General features: G+C 34.5%; 1 protein-coding gene across 3 annotated transcripts in view; it reads left to right on the forward strand.

Moving 5' to 3' along the window:
• LOC128559882 (thioredoxin domain-containing protein 16-like) overlaps positions 1-13,751 on the forward strand; it is a 32,469-nt gene extending 18,718 nt beyond the window's left edge. For 2 of the 3 annotated variants that reach the window (XM_053552794.1, XM_053552803.1), the window contains exons 15-21: positions 1,029-1,113; positions 1,391-1,532; positions 3,048-3,211; positions 3,954-4,044; positions 6,466-6,559; positions 6,705-6,839; positions 9,865-13,751. In XM_053552794.1, coding sequence (XP_053408769.1) covers positions 1,029-1,113; positions 1,391-1,532; positions 3,048-3,211; positions 3,954-4,044; positions 6,466-6,559; positions 6,705-6,839; positions 9,865-10,124 — 971 coding nt within the window. In that variant the 3' untranslated portion in view covers positions 10,125-13,751. The remainder of the gene's footprint in view (positions 1-1,028; positions 1,114-1,390; positions 1,533-3,047; positions 3,212-3,953; positions 4,045-6,465; positions 6,560-6,704; positions 6,840-9,864) is intronic. The other variant, XM_053552796.1, reaches the window with a different exon arrangement.
• Positions 13,752-14,122: the final 371 nt, after the last annotated feature.

Below are 14,122 nucleotides of genomic sequence, written 5' to 3' on the forward strand. Positions count from 1 at the left end.
AACTGTTATGTAACTGATACTGTTATACACGGGCATGTTCAAGAACCAGATTGTGTATTAGCAAAGAGCTAGGCTAAGTTAGCCAGACAGGCCTATATGGAAAATGATTTCTCCCTCTGTACTGGGGGCTATGTCTCACTCTGTCCCTCTGGTCAGATCGCTCTGTGTCTGTATTAGTAGAGGATGAATTTGGCACCCTGTGTGGCTGCCTTTGCACTATGTAAATAAAATGCTGAACATGTTTATTATGAAAAGGGCGCTCTCTAAACCTGGTATAATAATATTATATAGAGGATAATTGTTGGTTTCGGTGTAATATCACGTTATAATTTCACCGAGTGGGCACCAAAAGTGGTATTTTCACGAGTGGCGCAGCCACGAGTGAAAATAACAACTTTTGGTGTTCACGAGTGAAATTACAGTGATATTACATCGATACCAACAATTTTTCTGTTTATTTTATGTCTAAAACTCTACTTTTGTTGTGTTTATTTCAATAAAATGTCGAAATTTGCGGGAAATTTTATCAGGAAGCATCGCAAAGATGACGTCATTTTAACGACGTCATCGTCATATTGTTTCCGGCTTTCAGTACGCTCGGTAAACTTTTTGACGTTAATCCGGGTATCAGATTTGATAATTTTCACTGAGTGGCCAGTGAGTTTATCAGGATATAATTCACCGTTATATTTCGATAAACCACCGAAAAACATAAAATAAATAATGATATCCATTGGGGTCCAATTTACATGGATTGACTGGTTGCATAAATCCACGAAATTAACACCCAGTTAACAAATAAAATCACCTTTTACTGTATCTTCAAAAGTTGAATTCCACAGGTCATCTCCCCATGAAATAGCTGTTTTGTCCAAAACTATGAAATTCAGTGCCCTGGAAATTGAATGATTTTACAGAATATAGTTGCACACAATAAAAACTAAAAACAAGGTAAAAGACCCCAGAATGATCAGATGAACCAGAATTTTTTTTGTTTGTTATAAGCTGCATATTTATATTATTTACAGAGAAAGAAGTATTCCAAGAGTTGGCCAGGAACTCTAGGGACAGGATAATGTTTGTGTACACTGATATAAAAGACGCTGACAACATGTAGGTGTTTTAATTACTGGTGGACATTGATTATCATTTAATGTAATTATTCATTTCAGAGTTGACAAAACAAATGGCAACCAGAATCTTAATTTGATTTGTTATACATGTACTTATTTGTTTTTAAATGTCAAATATTGAGAACCATATATATATAGGTATTAAAAAACTTAACAAATTTTACATCCATCACATAGAGAGGTTTGATGGTAGGAGAAGGCATTCTTACACTGCAAGAAAATTCACCATAAATGGGATTTTACTTCTTTTTTTTTAGAGCAAAGAAATTTAGTGCAAGTGTACCTACAGTTGTATTGTCCAGATATGATGATGAGATACAGCCTTATACCAAGTTTGATGGAAAGTTTACTTTGCAGAATCTACAAGAATTTGTGGACATCAATAAACTGCCTAAGCTGGTAAACCTTTCTAGATGTAGGATTGATAATCAGTGCTTAAAGGACTGATTTTTTTTTAGCTCGACTATTCATGGAATAGTGAGCTATTGCACTCGCCCATGCGTCGGCGTCCGCGTCGGCGTCCGCGTCCGCGTCCCGATTTTGGTTAAGGTTTTGTATGTAAGCTGGTATCTCAGTAACCACTTGTGGGAATGGATTGAAACTTCACACACTTATTCACTGTGACAAACTGACTTACATTGCACAGGTTCCATAACTCTATTTTGCTTTTTTACAAAATTATGCCCCTTTTTCGACTTAGAAATTTTTGGTTAAGGTTTTGTATGTAAGCTGGTAACTCAGTAACCACTTGTGGGAATGGATTGAAACTTCACACACTTATTCACTGTGATGAACTGATCTACATTGCACAGGTTCCATAACTCTATTTTGCTTTTTTACAAAATTATGCCCCTTTTTCGACTTAGAAATTTTTGGTTAAGGTTTTGTATGTAAGCTGGTATCTCAGTACTTACTAATGGGAATGGATTGAAACTTCACATACTTGTTCACTATCATGATCTGACATGCACTAAGCAAGTCCCATAACTCTACTCTCTTTTTTTTCAAAATTATGCCCCTTTTTCGACTTAGCAGTTTTTGGTTAAATTTTTGTATGTAATCTGATATTTCAGTATCTACTAATTGGAATGGATTGAAACTTCACACACTTGTTCACTGTCATGATCTAACATGCACTGTGAAGGTCCCATAACTCTACTTGGCATTTTTACAAAATTATGCCCCTTTGACTTAGCAGTTTTTTGTTAAGTTTTTATATGTAAGCTGGTATCTCAGTATCCACAAATTGGAAAGGATTGAAACTTCACACACTTGTTCACTGTCATGATATGACATGCAGTACAGAGGTTCAATACCTCTACTTTGCATTTTACAAAATTATGCCCCTTTTTCAACTTTTGTATTCATTCAGTTGACAAGGCTGTTGAATAGTCGAGCGTTGCTGTCCTCCGACAGCTCTTGTTTTTGATAGGGTCCAAAGTTATTATTAGCAACTTTAATAATGTTGATTGAGGATGCTGAAATAGTAGAATGTAAAGTTTGGAAATGTCATGCTGTTAAAGTATGTCAATTAGTCTAAAACACTGGCTCAGAAGTCAAGCATCTTCCTTATTTTTATTATGCAGTATTTTCAGTGAGACATTGAGTAGATGAGCCGTGCCATGAGAAAACCAACATAGTGGCTTTGCGACCAGCATGGATCCAGACCAGCCTGCGCATCCGTGCAGTCTGGTCAGGATCCATGCTGTTCGCTAACAGTTTCTCTAATTGCAATAGATTTTGAAAGCGAACAGTATGGATCCTGAACAGACTGCGTGGATGCGCAGGCTGGTCTGGATCCATGCTGGTCGTAAATCCACTAAGTTGGTTTTCTCATGGTGTGGCTCAGATAATTTGTCATCTTAGCATCTAAAGTGGTTGACTGTTTTATTGTTTTGTTTGTTGTATTTTCAGACTGTTTTGACACCATTGATGTTCCCAGAAGTGCGTCGGAAATTCAGTGAACTACTTATACTGTTCACTGATGGTTCAGACAACTCTCGACAGTCAGAGGATATCGTAAGAGAAATCGTGAAAGCTCAGAAATTCGCTAATGTCTCATTTAACATGATGCAAGTGTAAGTTTATTTAATTTGATTTAATGATTTATGATACTCATTAAGACAAAGCAGCATAACATTCAGACTTTTTATTGATAAGCATTATATTCAGGGGTTACAATGGCTGTAAACATTATTAGAGCCATTCTTAGACAGATTCAGTGCAAAAGTTACAGAATTAGCTTTGTATGTAACCTCATTTTAAGAGCCAAGAGAAAAAATGTTTGAGCCACTTTCATATTAACTATTATCGTTATATGTTAAAAAAAAACTTCTATAGAAAAAAATAATTTTCTTTAAATCCTATGACTGTATGATTATCAAAGAAAATAGGGTCTTTTTTCTTATGTATGTATGAATTCTGGAATTAACTGAAAAAGATGGTTTTGTTACTAAGCAAATCATCTAATATAATTGTTAGCAGCTGTATTCAGACAATTCACTCTGTTTATATGCTTAAATTTTTGACCAGACTTTGATATGGCTCCTGGGTTATAAAACTGAGTTTGGAGACCAGTCTCAAAATGCAGCCTTGCCATTGGTCGACTTTCAGTTTATGCTCAGAAACAGCCAATCAGATGTTGAAGCTTTTAGACTGGTTTACAAACTTAGTTTTGAGTCAAGATTCATATAGAAGGCATACAACACAAAGGAAGTTACATTGACTTTTCTATCCCAGAATACTAGACTTTGTTTATACCAGCAAAAATTATTCCAATTTTTTATATCTTTATGGAGTCGGTAATCCATTTCATTTTAGTCCAGATGATTCCAGTGTTGGATACAGAGTTTTAAAGGAATACATGGAAGAACCAGAAATTCCACACTTATCATTTGTCAAGTTTCAAAAGGTATTTCAAGTTTAACACTGTTGAATATTTTTAAAAGGCTTTGATTCTTGCCTATGTGTCACAGTTATATTGGAATTTTAATATATCATGCATTCATGGTAATATTTCAAAATTGTTTTTTTTTTAAGTTTTGCATAGCTATTGACGAAACTAAATTGAACAAAAGTAGAAATGTAATTCTTTTTTTTACCACACTTGTACTTCACAGTTCTTAATCATTTGTTGAGAGGTTTTGATAATGCTAAGAAAAATGTATGTGGCCGATTGGTTAAAGTCACTGGCTTCAAATCTGATGTGGTTTCAAAACCTCGCTTGGGGCATTGAATTTGTTATGTGGCTTATGGAAGGTCAGTTGGTTCTACCCAGGTTCTCACTCAACCCTGAAAGAATGCCAGAAGGGTCACCTGGGGTCTTCCTCACAATCAAATGCTGCTAATTCAGTTTTGTCAGTGTGACGTTAAACCAAACAAACAAAAGATAGATGAACACACGCGTTTGAAAAATATTATTTTACAGAGAATCTTCTGAATTGAAATTAAATTCTGCATTCTGCTCCATAGCATATAATACTATAAATTTGTATTTTTCATGCAGCTTTTACTGGAGTAAAAAACAGGTAGTTATATTTTTAGAGTCACCTTTTAGCAAGCACAGAGCTGAACCCTTAGTCATACCATAACAGGTTTTCCCTGTGTTATATGTGATGTGTCATCCTTTGTTCAATAGATTAGAATATAAATTTGTAACATACTAGTATGTAACGAATGTGGATTTATCTTAATTCTAGTCTTTGTTGTTTCAAGAAGTGTGTAGGGCAGGTCAGACCTTTTCCGTGACAGATTCTTACTTTTTAAACGTCTCCTGCATTAACCCTTATCATGCTGGACACGATTGATTCTGCCTTTGCGACCAGTGTAGATCAAGATCAGCCTGCACATCCGTGCAGTCTGATCATGATCTGCACTGTTTGCCATTCAGTCAGTATCTTTTTGGTAAGCACCCCTTTTAACAGTTAATGGTACTGTCCAAATTGAAAGATGGACAAGTTCATTATAGAAATTTAGCAGGGTAAGGGTTAACCTCTCCCAAACAAACCTTGTCTAGGTCTAACCTCTGCTGGCCCCCAAAAAAACCTTGAGAGGTAAACATATTCCAAGACAGAAATTGTTTGATTAAGTCTCAGATTTATCTTAAATTTGTAAATGTTTCATGAAGATTTTGAGTGCCATTCTTCATTATTTACAACTTGATTTCAAATATGTTGCTCAAGGCCCCCTGTTAATTTTGATGTCTGTGTGTCAACAGTCAAGGTTACTGTGGTTGTCTCTATACCTTGAGAATTCCTTGACCTGCAATCTGCAAACTTGGCAGGCACATGGCCCAGGCAGTGAATGGCCTCAGATGATTTTGAGGTCAGAAGGCCACAAGTAAAGGTCACACTGAATGTTTCCAGTGATAAAAATTGTTTGAGAATGTCTAAGATCTTCTTACTTGGAAGGCACATTGCTCGCGTGCAGTAGATGACCCATCATAATTTTCAGGTCAGAGGTCAAGGTCATAGTGACCGGTTTACTCCAATATTTTAAAAATGACTTGACCTAAGACACTCATTCTTGGCATGCACATTGTTAGCAGGCAGTAAATGACCCCTAATGATTGAGGTCAGTGGATATGAAGTCCATGTCATATTGTCCATTTGTACAAAAGAACATTCAGCATTGACCCTGATTTATTTTAAAGTTTCTTAGTCAAAGGACATGAACACTCGTGCTAAATGTTCAGGTGGATGTCCGTACATCCATCTGTAATTCATGCCTGCTCCTAACCGCTCGTAAAGGAAGTTCATGAAATTAGCATCAGTTTTTAACCTCATCTAGATGACATGCAGCATGCACAGCATGTCAGTAGTTCCAAGGTCAAGGTCACACACTGTTTTAAGATCAGTTAGCTCAGACTTGTGTCTGCTCCGTATGTTCATCATAAAGAAGGATTTTCATGAAACAAGCATCAGTTGTTTACCTTACCAAGATGATTTGCAAAGTGCACGACCCCCAAGTCACTTGGTTCAATTTCAAGGTCACACTAGAAGGTCAAAGGTCATGATGGCAAAATTTTACTTTCCCAGTATCAGAAATATTAGTTCCTTTAGTGATAGCTCTAGTTTATTACTAATCCAAATAAATCAACAAACTACCATACAGTAGTATCAATTGAATTTTCTTTCAAATTATGGAAATTTCCTCTGTTGATTGGGATAACTTTTCAAATTAAAAACTGATTATAGATAGGCATGACATCATACATAATCAGAATACCAGTTGTGTTATTGTTGGAATCTGTGACTGGTTTATTATTTACTGATGGCTAAGCATGATAACAAATTGCTCAACAAAAATGTATGTACTGAATCTTCTGTTACAGGGTGAAGTGTTTAATTTTGCTACAGGAGCTATAGACAAAACATCTCTTACAAACTGGCTTTCCAGCATCTTTACTGGTGCCATTGAACCCTCAAGTAAGTATAAAAAATAATCTTTCCATTTTTGTTTAAAGATGTTTCCGATAATTCAACATACATTCATATACTTTGATATGTAATAGTGTATTATGTAAAACAAGTTATGTTCACATTCCTAACATTGATAATTTCAATACTTCAGCCAAATTGCTTGAAGAAGAGTGGAAGCCAATGAGCAAGGGGTTTGAATACCTAAAGATTATTGAGTGGGAGAAGAGAAATCCTGAACAAACTGGGTTTAACCCAGACAAGACCCCACTAGATGAAGTTTCTGAAGGTAGGTGTGATGGACAGAATAGGTGTGAAAAGTGCAGAAGCATTTAAAGTAAAGTAAACATGTAAAATCAAGTGCTATTTTTCACACCGGACATACTTACAATGAAGTACTAGAACAGGGTCCTTTAGTCACATGACTTCCTATTCTAATAATAGAGTACACAATCTAGAAATAGGTAAATTTGCTATGTAATAGTTCTTTTGTGTCATTTTCATTTGCTCTTTTTGAAAAAGAAAAACATTCAATATTATGGCATCTGTCCATCTGTCAGCATTTTTGCATCCAGACTTGAATTCAAAAATTGCATAGCTATAGCTTTAAAACTTTACAAAAGTTAAGTAATGCTAGTGGGCCAGTGGCTAAACAGTCAAAGTCACAGGGACCCAAGCTCATTTGCTTGATTTCAAATATTATTAAAGGGTTGGTTAAAGTCTTTTGACAGACTCATTTTCACCATATCATTTTAACTCTCGTTCCCATTATATCCCTTTATACTAAGTGTATTAGGAAAATACTGGAGTCCTGCGTGTCCGATGGTCCATCATTCTGTAATTCCTTTCAGGAGGCATATCTCTTACACAGATAATTATGTTCACCATCACTATACAATGAGAATCACATATGACTCGGGTAAATTTTTCCAAGGCCAAGTTCACACTTGTAGGTCAAAGGTCAAGTAGATTAACTTTATGTCTGCTCCATATCTTAATATACGTCTGGAAGGATTTTTAGCTCATCTGATTTTTTGAAAAAAAATGATGAGTTATTGTCATCACTTGAGCGGTTGTCGGCGTCGGCGTCGGCGTCGGCGTCTGCGTCGGCGTTGCCTGGTTAAGTTTTATGTTTAGGTCAGCTTTTCTCCTAAACTATCAAAGCTATTGCTTTGAAACTTGGAAGACTTGTTCACCATCATAAGCTGACCCTGTATAGCAAGAAACATAACTCCATCTTGCTTTTTGCAAGATTTATGGCCCCTTTTGTACTTAGAAAATATCAGATTTCTTGGTTAAGTTTTATGTTTAGGTCAACTTTTCTCCTAAACTATCAAAGCTATTGCTTTGAAACTTGGAATACTTGTTCACCATCATAAGCAGACCCTGTACGTCAAGAATCATAACTCCATCTTGCTTTTTGCAAGATTTATTGCCCCTTTTGCACTTAGAAAATCAGTTTTCTTGGTTAAGTTTTATGTTTAGGTCAGCTTTTATCCTAAACTATCAAAGCTATTGCTTTAAAACTTGCAACACTTGTTTACCATCATAAGTTGACCCTGTATAGCAAGAAACATAACTCCGTCCTGCTTTTTGCAAGATTTATGGCCCCTTTTTGACTTAGAAAATAACAGATTTCTTGGTTAAGTTTTATGTTTAGGTCAACTTTTTCTCTTAAACTATCAAAGCTATTGCTTTGAAACTTGCAACACTTGTTCACCATCATAAGCTGACCCTGTACAGCAAGAACATAACTCCATCCTGCTTTTTGCAATAATTATTGCCCCTTTTGGACTTAGAAAATCATTTTCTTGGTTGAGTATTATGTTTAAGTCAACTTTTCTCATAAACTATTAAAGCTATTGCTTTAAAACTTGCAACAGTTTTTCACCATCATAAGTGGACACTGTACATCAAGAAACATAACTCTATCCTGCTTTTTGCAAGAATGATGGCCCTTTTTAGACTTAGAAAATCATGGGTAGGACAATATTTCTATTACACAAAAAAAATCAGATGAGCGTCAGCACCCGCAAGGCGGTGCTCTTGTTATAAAACTAGCGTCAATTATTAACCACATCAAGACGACATGAAGAGTGCACAGCCAAGGTCACTAAGTCCAAGATCAAGGTCACTCTTGGAGGTCACAGGTCATGATCACAATCTTATATATTCCCTGTATCAAAGCAATGTCTGTGCATATTAATCAATTTAATTTTACTTCTTGTGGGGACTGGTCTGAGTGAGAAGAAAAATATCTTTAGTTAATGGATCCCAAAGGTAAAGGTCACTGTGAATAAATAACCATCCAACCCATACAAAGGCATTGAAGGATTGTCAATCCTTCCTCTTGTAAAATTTTTATGTTACTACATACTGCTTCTTTTGATATTATACACATCCCTCTCTTTTACTCCTCCTCCTCTCCCATTGCCATTACACCCAAAATTTTGAAATAGTCTCACAATGTTGAAATAAACTTACACTTGTGATTTTTAGGGCCCTTACACTAATGTTTGTGGGCATAATATCTCAGCCAAGTTCGATTACCAGCCAAATCATCCCAAGCACTCTTGGATCATGGCCCTTGAGTTACTCGAAAAACAGTGAATTTAGCCTTGTCTGCTCTCTAAGTCAAATAGTTTTCATCCGATCTTCACCAAACTTGCTGACAATGTTTGTGGGCATAATATCTCAGCCAAGTTCGATAACCAGCCAAATCGTCTCAGGCACTCTTGGATTATGGCCCTTGAATTACTCAAAAAACTGCAAATTTAGCCTTGTCCTCTCTCTAAGTCAAACAGTTTTCATCAGATCTTCACCGAACTTGCTGACAATGTTTGTGGGCATAATATCTCGGCCAAGTTCGATAACCAGCCAAATCGTCCCAGGCACTCTTGGAATATGGCCCTTGAATTACTCAAAAAACTGAATTTAGCCTTGTCCACATTCTATGTTGAACAGTTTTCATCCGATCTTCACCAAACTTGCTGTCAGTGTTCGTAAGCATAATATCTTGGCCAAGTAAGATAACCACCAAAATCACCCCAGGCACTCTTGGATTATGCCCCTTAAATTAGGCCAAGTTTGATGACGGGCGTATTTTGTGACAGTCTGGCACTCTTGTTCACATTTGTATATGCTCATTTAACTTCTGTAGCCCATTCTGCTAAAAAACAGACAGATCATGCTCCCACTTCATCTCCTCATAAACAAGTTCTCCATAAAACAAGAATCCTTTTCAAGTTTTATTTTTATATGCTATGTATATATTTCAAATTTTATCATACTTTTGTCCCATGATTTTTATGCAGAAACAACTGATGATGATGATGATGATGATGTCAGTCCACAGAAAGATGTATCTGAGCTGCAAAGGGGACAACATCATGTGTTTCCAGGTAGAAGTAACCATCATGCACTGCATGCTGAAATGATGCACAAGGAAGGTGATTCTGCAGATGAGGGTCACAGTAATGACAAGGAGGAGATGTCTGAATCAGCAGAGCTAGAGAATCAGGAAAATTCTTCTGAAGAAAAGAAAGATAAAAGCCACGATCCATCTGAGCTTTAACTTTGATTTCTTGTACAGTGTAACCTCTGTTAAAGAAACTTCTGGAGAGTTAATACCTCACTACAAAGTCCAATATTTTCTTTCCATTAGAAACTGAACCTCTCCACAGCAACATCATCTCCAAAGCAACTGCAAAACTTCTTCCCTATATGGCTATGCATGTAAAATTTTGAAAAAGTCCTCCAGGTGACATGACTCTTTGAAAGGTTGCACTGTAGATGAAACAACAATATCTGAATTACAGATACAGTCAAACCTGTGTAAAAGACCACCTCTGAACAGAGACCACCTGGCTCTAAAGACAGCATGTTTTGTTTTGCATTTTAACATTTACAGTGTATTTTAACTTGTGAATAAAGACCACCTCCAAATAAAGACCACATTTTGCCTCTCCGAAGGGTGGTCTTTATAGACACGTTTGACTGTACCTTGAATTACAACAATTTTTTCTTAAAAGTGACAAAACAAAATATAGCCTGTCACAAAATTGTTTTTTTCTTCTTCTTTAGTTTATAAAGATTTTTTGTGCACTAACCCATTTTTGTTTTCATATGAAATAAAGATAAATTTGAAAAGGGGATGTATTTTAATGCAGTAATTAGAAAAAAAAACAAAAAACAAATATTGTAAGCATCATCAAGAATTACTACTTTTATTTAAACTGTAAAAGTAAACATAATTAATTGTTAAAATTCATCAAAAAAAAATTATTTTTATATAAAAAAAGAAATATTAAATTCTGGGTAATTTTTTGTAAAATATTACTAGCAAAATTTCAATTAAAATTGATGATGTTTTGGAAGTATTTTCTGGAAAATCAGGAAGCATTTTTATAACACTTAACTTAATTTTTTGTTGTTGAAGTATTTGAAGTATTAGAAAACATAGTTTTAGTTTAAGCACTTTTTGTATTCTTTCATATTTACATGTGACACATTTACAATATATGTCATATAAGTTGCCTAGAGGATTACTCTCTCCCAAAATTATATCTTTAAGAACGTACGCTAGAATTCCCTGTATATGAGATGGTCGAAATTTTTCCCAGTAACAGAATTTCTTCAAACTTCAGATATTGAAGGACAATCATATAAGAAACAAAAATATGCATTAAAAATCATAGGTCACCGGTACAGAAAAAGAGTTATCTGCCCTTGAAAACAGCATTTTTGGGGAAAATGATGTTTTCAAGGGCAGATAACTCTTTCGATACCGATGACCTGTATTTTTTATCGCATATTTTTGTTTCTTAGATGATTGTCTTTCAATATCCAAAGTTTGAAGAAATTCTATTATTGGGAAATGTTTCACCCCGAATTCTAGCGTCATTAATAAAGTACTTGAAGTTGGCATTTATGGAAATCATTGTTTAAATGGTGTTTGGTGTAGACTGTTTTTTTCTGTATAGTGCCATATACATTTTTAATAGCATGTGTTATAATACATTGTTGACTGCTTTGTAAGTTATCTACATGCACTCTTGATGGATGTTTATTTAAAAGCTATACAAGTTGAAGCCTTTTAACAGTACCAGATCATGCAGTTTACCAGCTTTCACTGCCATTTTGAACTTTTACATTTAGTTTTATAAAATGATTCAGAGCAGTAGATCCTGAACATGACTTTTCAGTTGGAGTTAGATCTGGTGATGTTTTAGTGACAGCAATTCCTGTGTGTTTCATGTGATTACAGCTGGTGTTATAGGTGACATATATACAGATGTGCTATAGGTCAGATTGTTGTTTATTTTTTTGTAAAATGGGAAATATGAGAAAGCAGTGTGATAGAAATGAAACCAAGTAGTTTTTTGCTTATTAATGAACAAATGAAGCAAGGATTTTGTTTTTCATAGATGTGATTGTTACTAGTAACTGATAACTTGATTAATACAAGATGTGGGAATATTTTGCTATGCCGCATGGATTTTTTTATTTTTTTAAAGGAACTATTTTATGCTGCTGTATACTAATATTTCACCGTTGTAAAAATTATACAAAAAAAATGTTTTCTATCATCATTGTGATATAATCTTTAAGCTTTACATAGGTTTCTCACACTATATTAGAACAAAGGTTTGTCCAATAACTTTGCTAACAAAAATATTAACATTTCTGCAAAATATGCTTTTCTTGCCCACAGAGCTTTATTAACAAGCTGTGAAATCATTTAATATTGTGGCCTAAATGGCTTTTTCTTGGGCTTTTGAGTTCATGGATTTCACCTTTTGAACATAAAGTGAATGGGAATTTTACTTGTTTATTTAGATTAAATTTCTTATATTGACTTCTATGAATTCCAGGAAAATAAGTCCCCCACAAAACTAATGATTTCACAGTAGACACGCTGCTTTTACTTACATATTGCTTTGCTTAGTGCTAAACAAAGAGTTATTAAAGGGACATGACTCCAGATAGAGTCAAATGTTTCGAGAATTTCCATTTAGTTAGTAATCGTATGTAGCAGGTACAACAAAGTGGTTCCACTTTTCTGTTCTTTTACTCTTATGGCATATTCACAGCTACATTTACAAATATTTTGTAAAGTCTGGTCACACTGTCCTTTTTACAGCTTTTGTTATAGACAGTTGTTTGTTTACATGTGCATTTTAGTGCTGATATTTACTTTAATATATAAGTTTATATTTAACATTCTACTTATAATGTTCATTGCCTTTTTGCTATTGCTTATAACATTGTTGTCAAATATTTTACTTAATATCGCTTTTGTCAAACTGCTTATTTTTTATGCAGATACAAATGTACATTCCATATTTTTACACAAAATCATTACATTTTAAAAAAGCATTTTTATTCATATTTTTACAAATCATGTTTTGTATTTTTACCACAGTGCTTTAGAACAAATGTAACGTTTTACATTAATTATTTTTTACATTTTCCCTGGTTGAAGGAAATATGTTACTATACACATTTTTGGTTCAAGTTTGTTTATTGGAAAAAAATGTTTAATTATATTGTTAATTTAGTGCTATTATGCCTGCAATAAATTGTTGCCATTATATAATCTTAGTATACAAACATTTTCATGTAAAGAAGGTTAGGGTAGGAGAACACAATTTTTTGTTGTTACTATAGAAACAAACGTATAAACCAGCTTGCTGCCAGGATTTTGTTTTAGTGTGGCATGGTAATCATAAATACCATGTAATTTATTTACTGTAGTCACATAAAGTAAAGAAAAGGTCTTTATGTACAGTTGTGCAGCGAAATCCTTCTAGTAGAATTTGGGCTTTAGTTTACAGGTTACATCCAAAACTGCAACTACAGTTTCGTGAATGGAATGATTTTTGATAAAATATTAGTTTGTTTAAACAATTGATATGTTATAGCACAGATCTCAGTATGAAGACATATTGGTCTTCCTGCAGCAAGGACTTGCAAAGAAATTTTAATCTGATGAGTCGATTATTCATTTCACTGTAGATGTAGGTAAAAAAAGTGTCTATTGCTAAGGCATCTACATGTTTGTATACTAAAGAACTAAAGTTGTGTCTTGAATAAGGCGTACTACTTTGTTTTTGTAAACTAACTGTGCCACTGTCAGAATATATATAACTACTTAAATACCTGGTGATGAGTGAAATAAAATCAAAATTACTTCTTACAATATGTTTTGATTTTTCCCCCAAAAAAATGTTCCCATGTGCATTCAGTCACACTATTACATTAAAAAATATACTAACGGTTTGTCTCTAAAGAAATGTATCATCATCATCATCATCATCATCATTGTCTTTTAAATATTTCTACAACTTAGATATTTGGCATGTAGCTTTGTGTAATGGTCCTCTGCCAAGTTTATACAAATCATGTCTCTGAGGTCAGAATTGGCTCCATCCAAGGGTTAATTTATTTACATAGATTTATATTGGAAAATTAAAAAAAAATCTTCTTGTCTAAAACCTCTAGTCTGTGAGCTTAGATATTTGGCTTTTAACATTGTGTACCGGTAGTGGTCCCCTACCAAGTTTGTTCAAT

This window comes from Mercenaria mercenaria, chromosome 1 (assembly GCF_021730395.1).
Source record: "Mercenaria mercenaria strain notata chromosome 1, MADL_Memer_1, whole genome shotgun sequence".
NCBI classification, from domain to species: domain Eukaryota; kingdom Metazoa; phylum Mollusca; class Bivalvia; order Venerida; family Veneridae; genus Mercenaria; species Mercenaria mercenaria.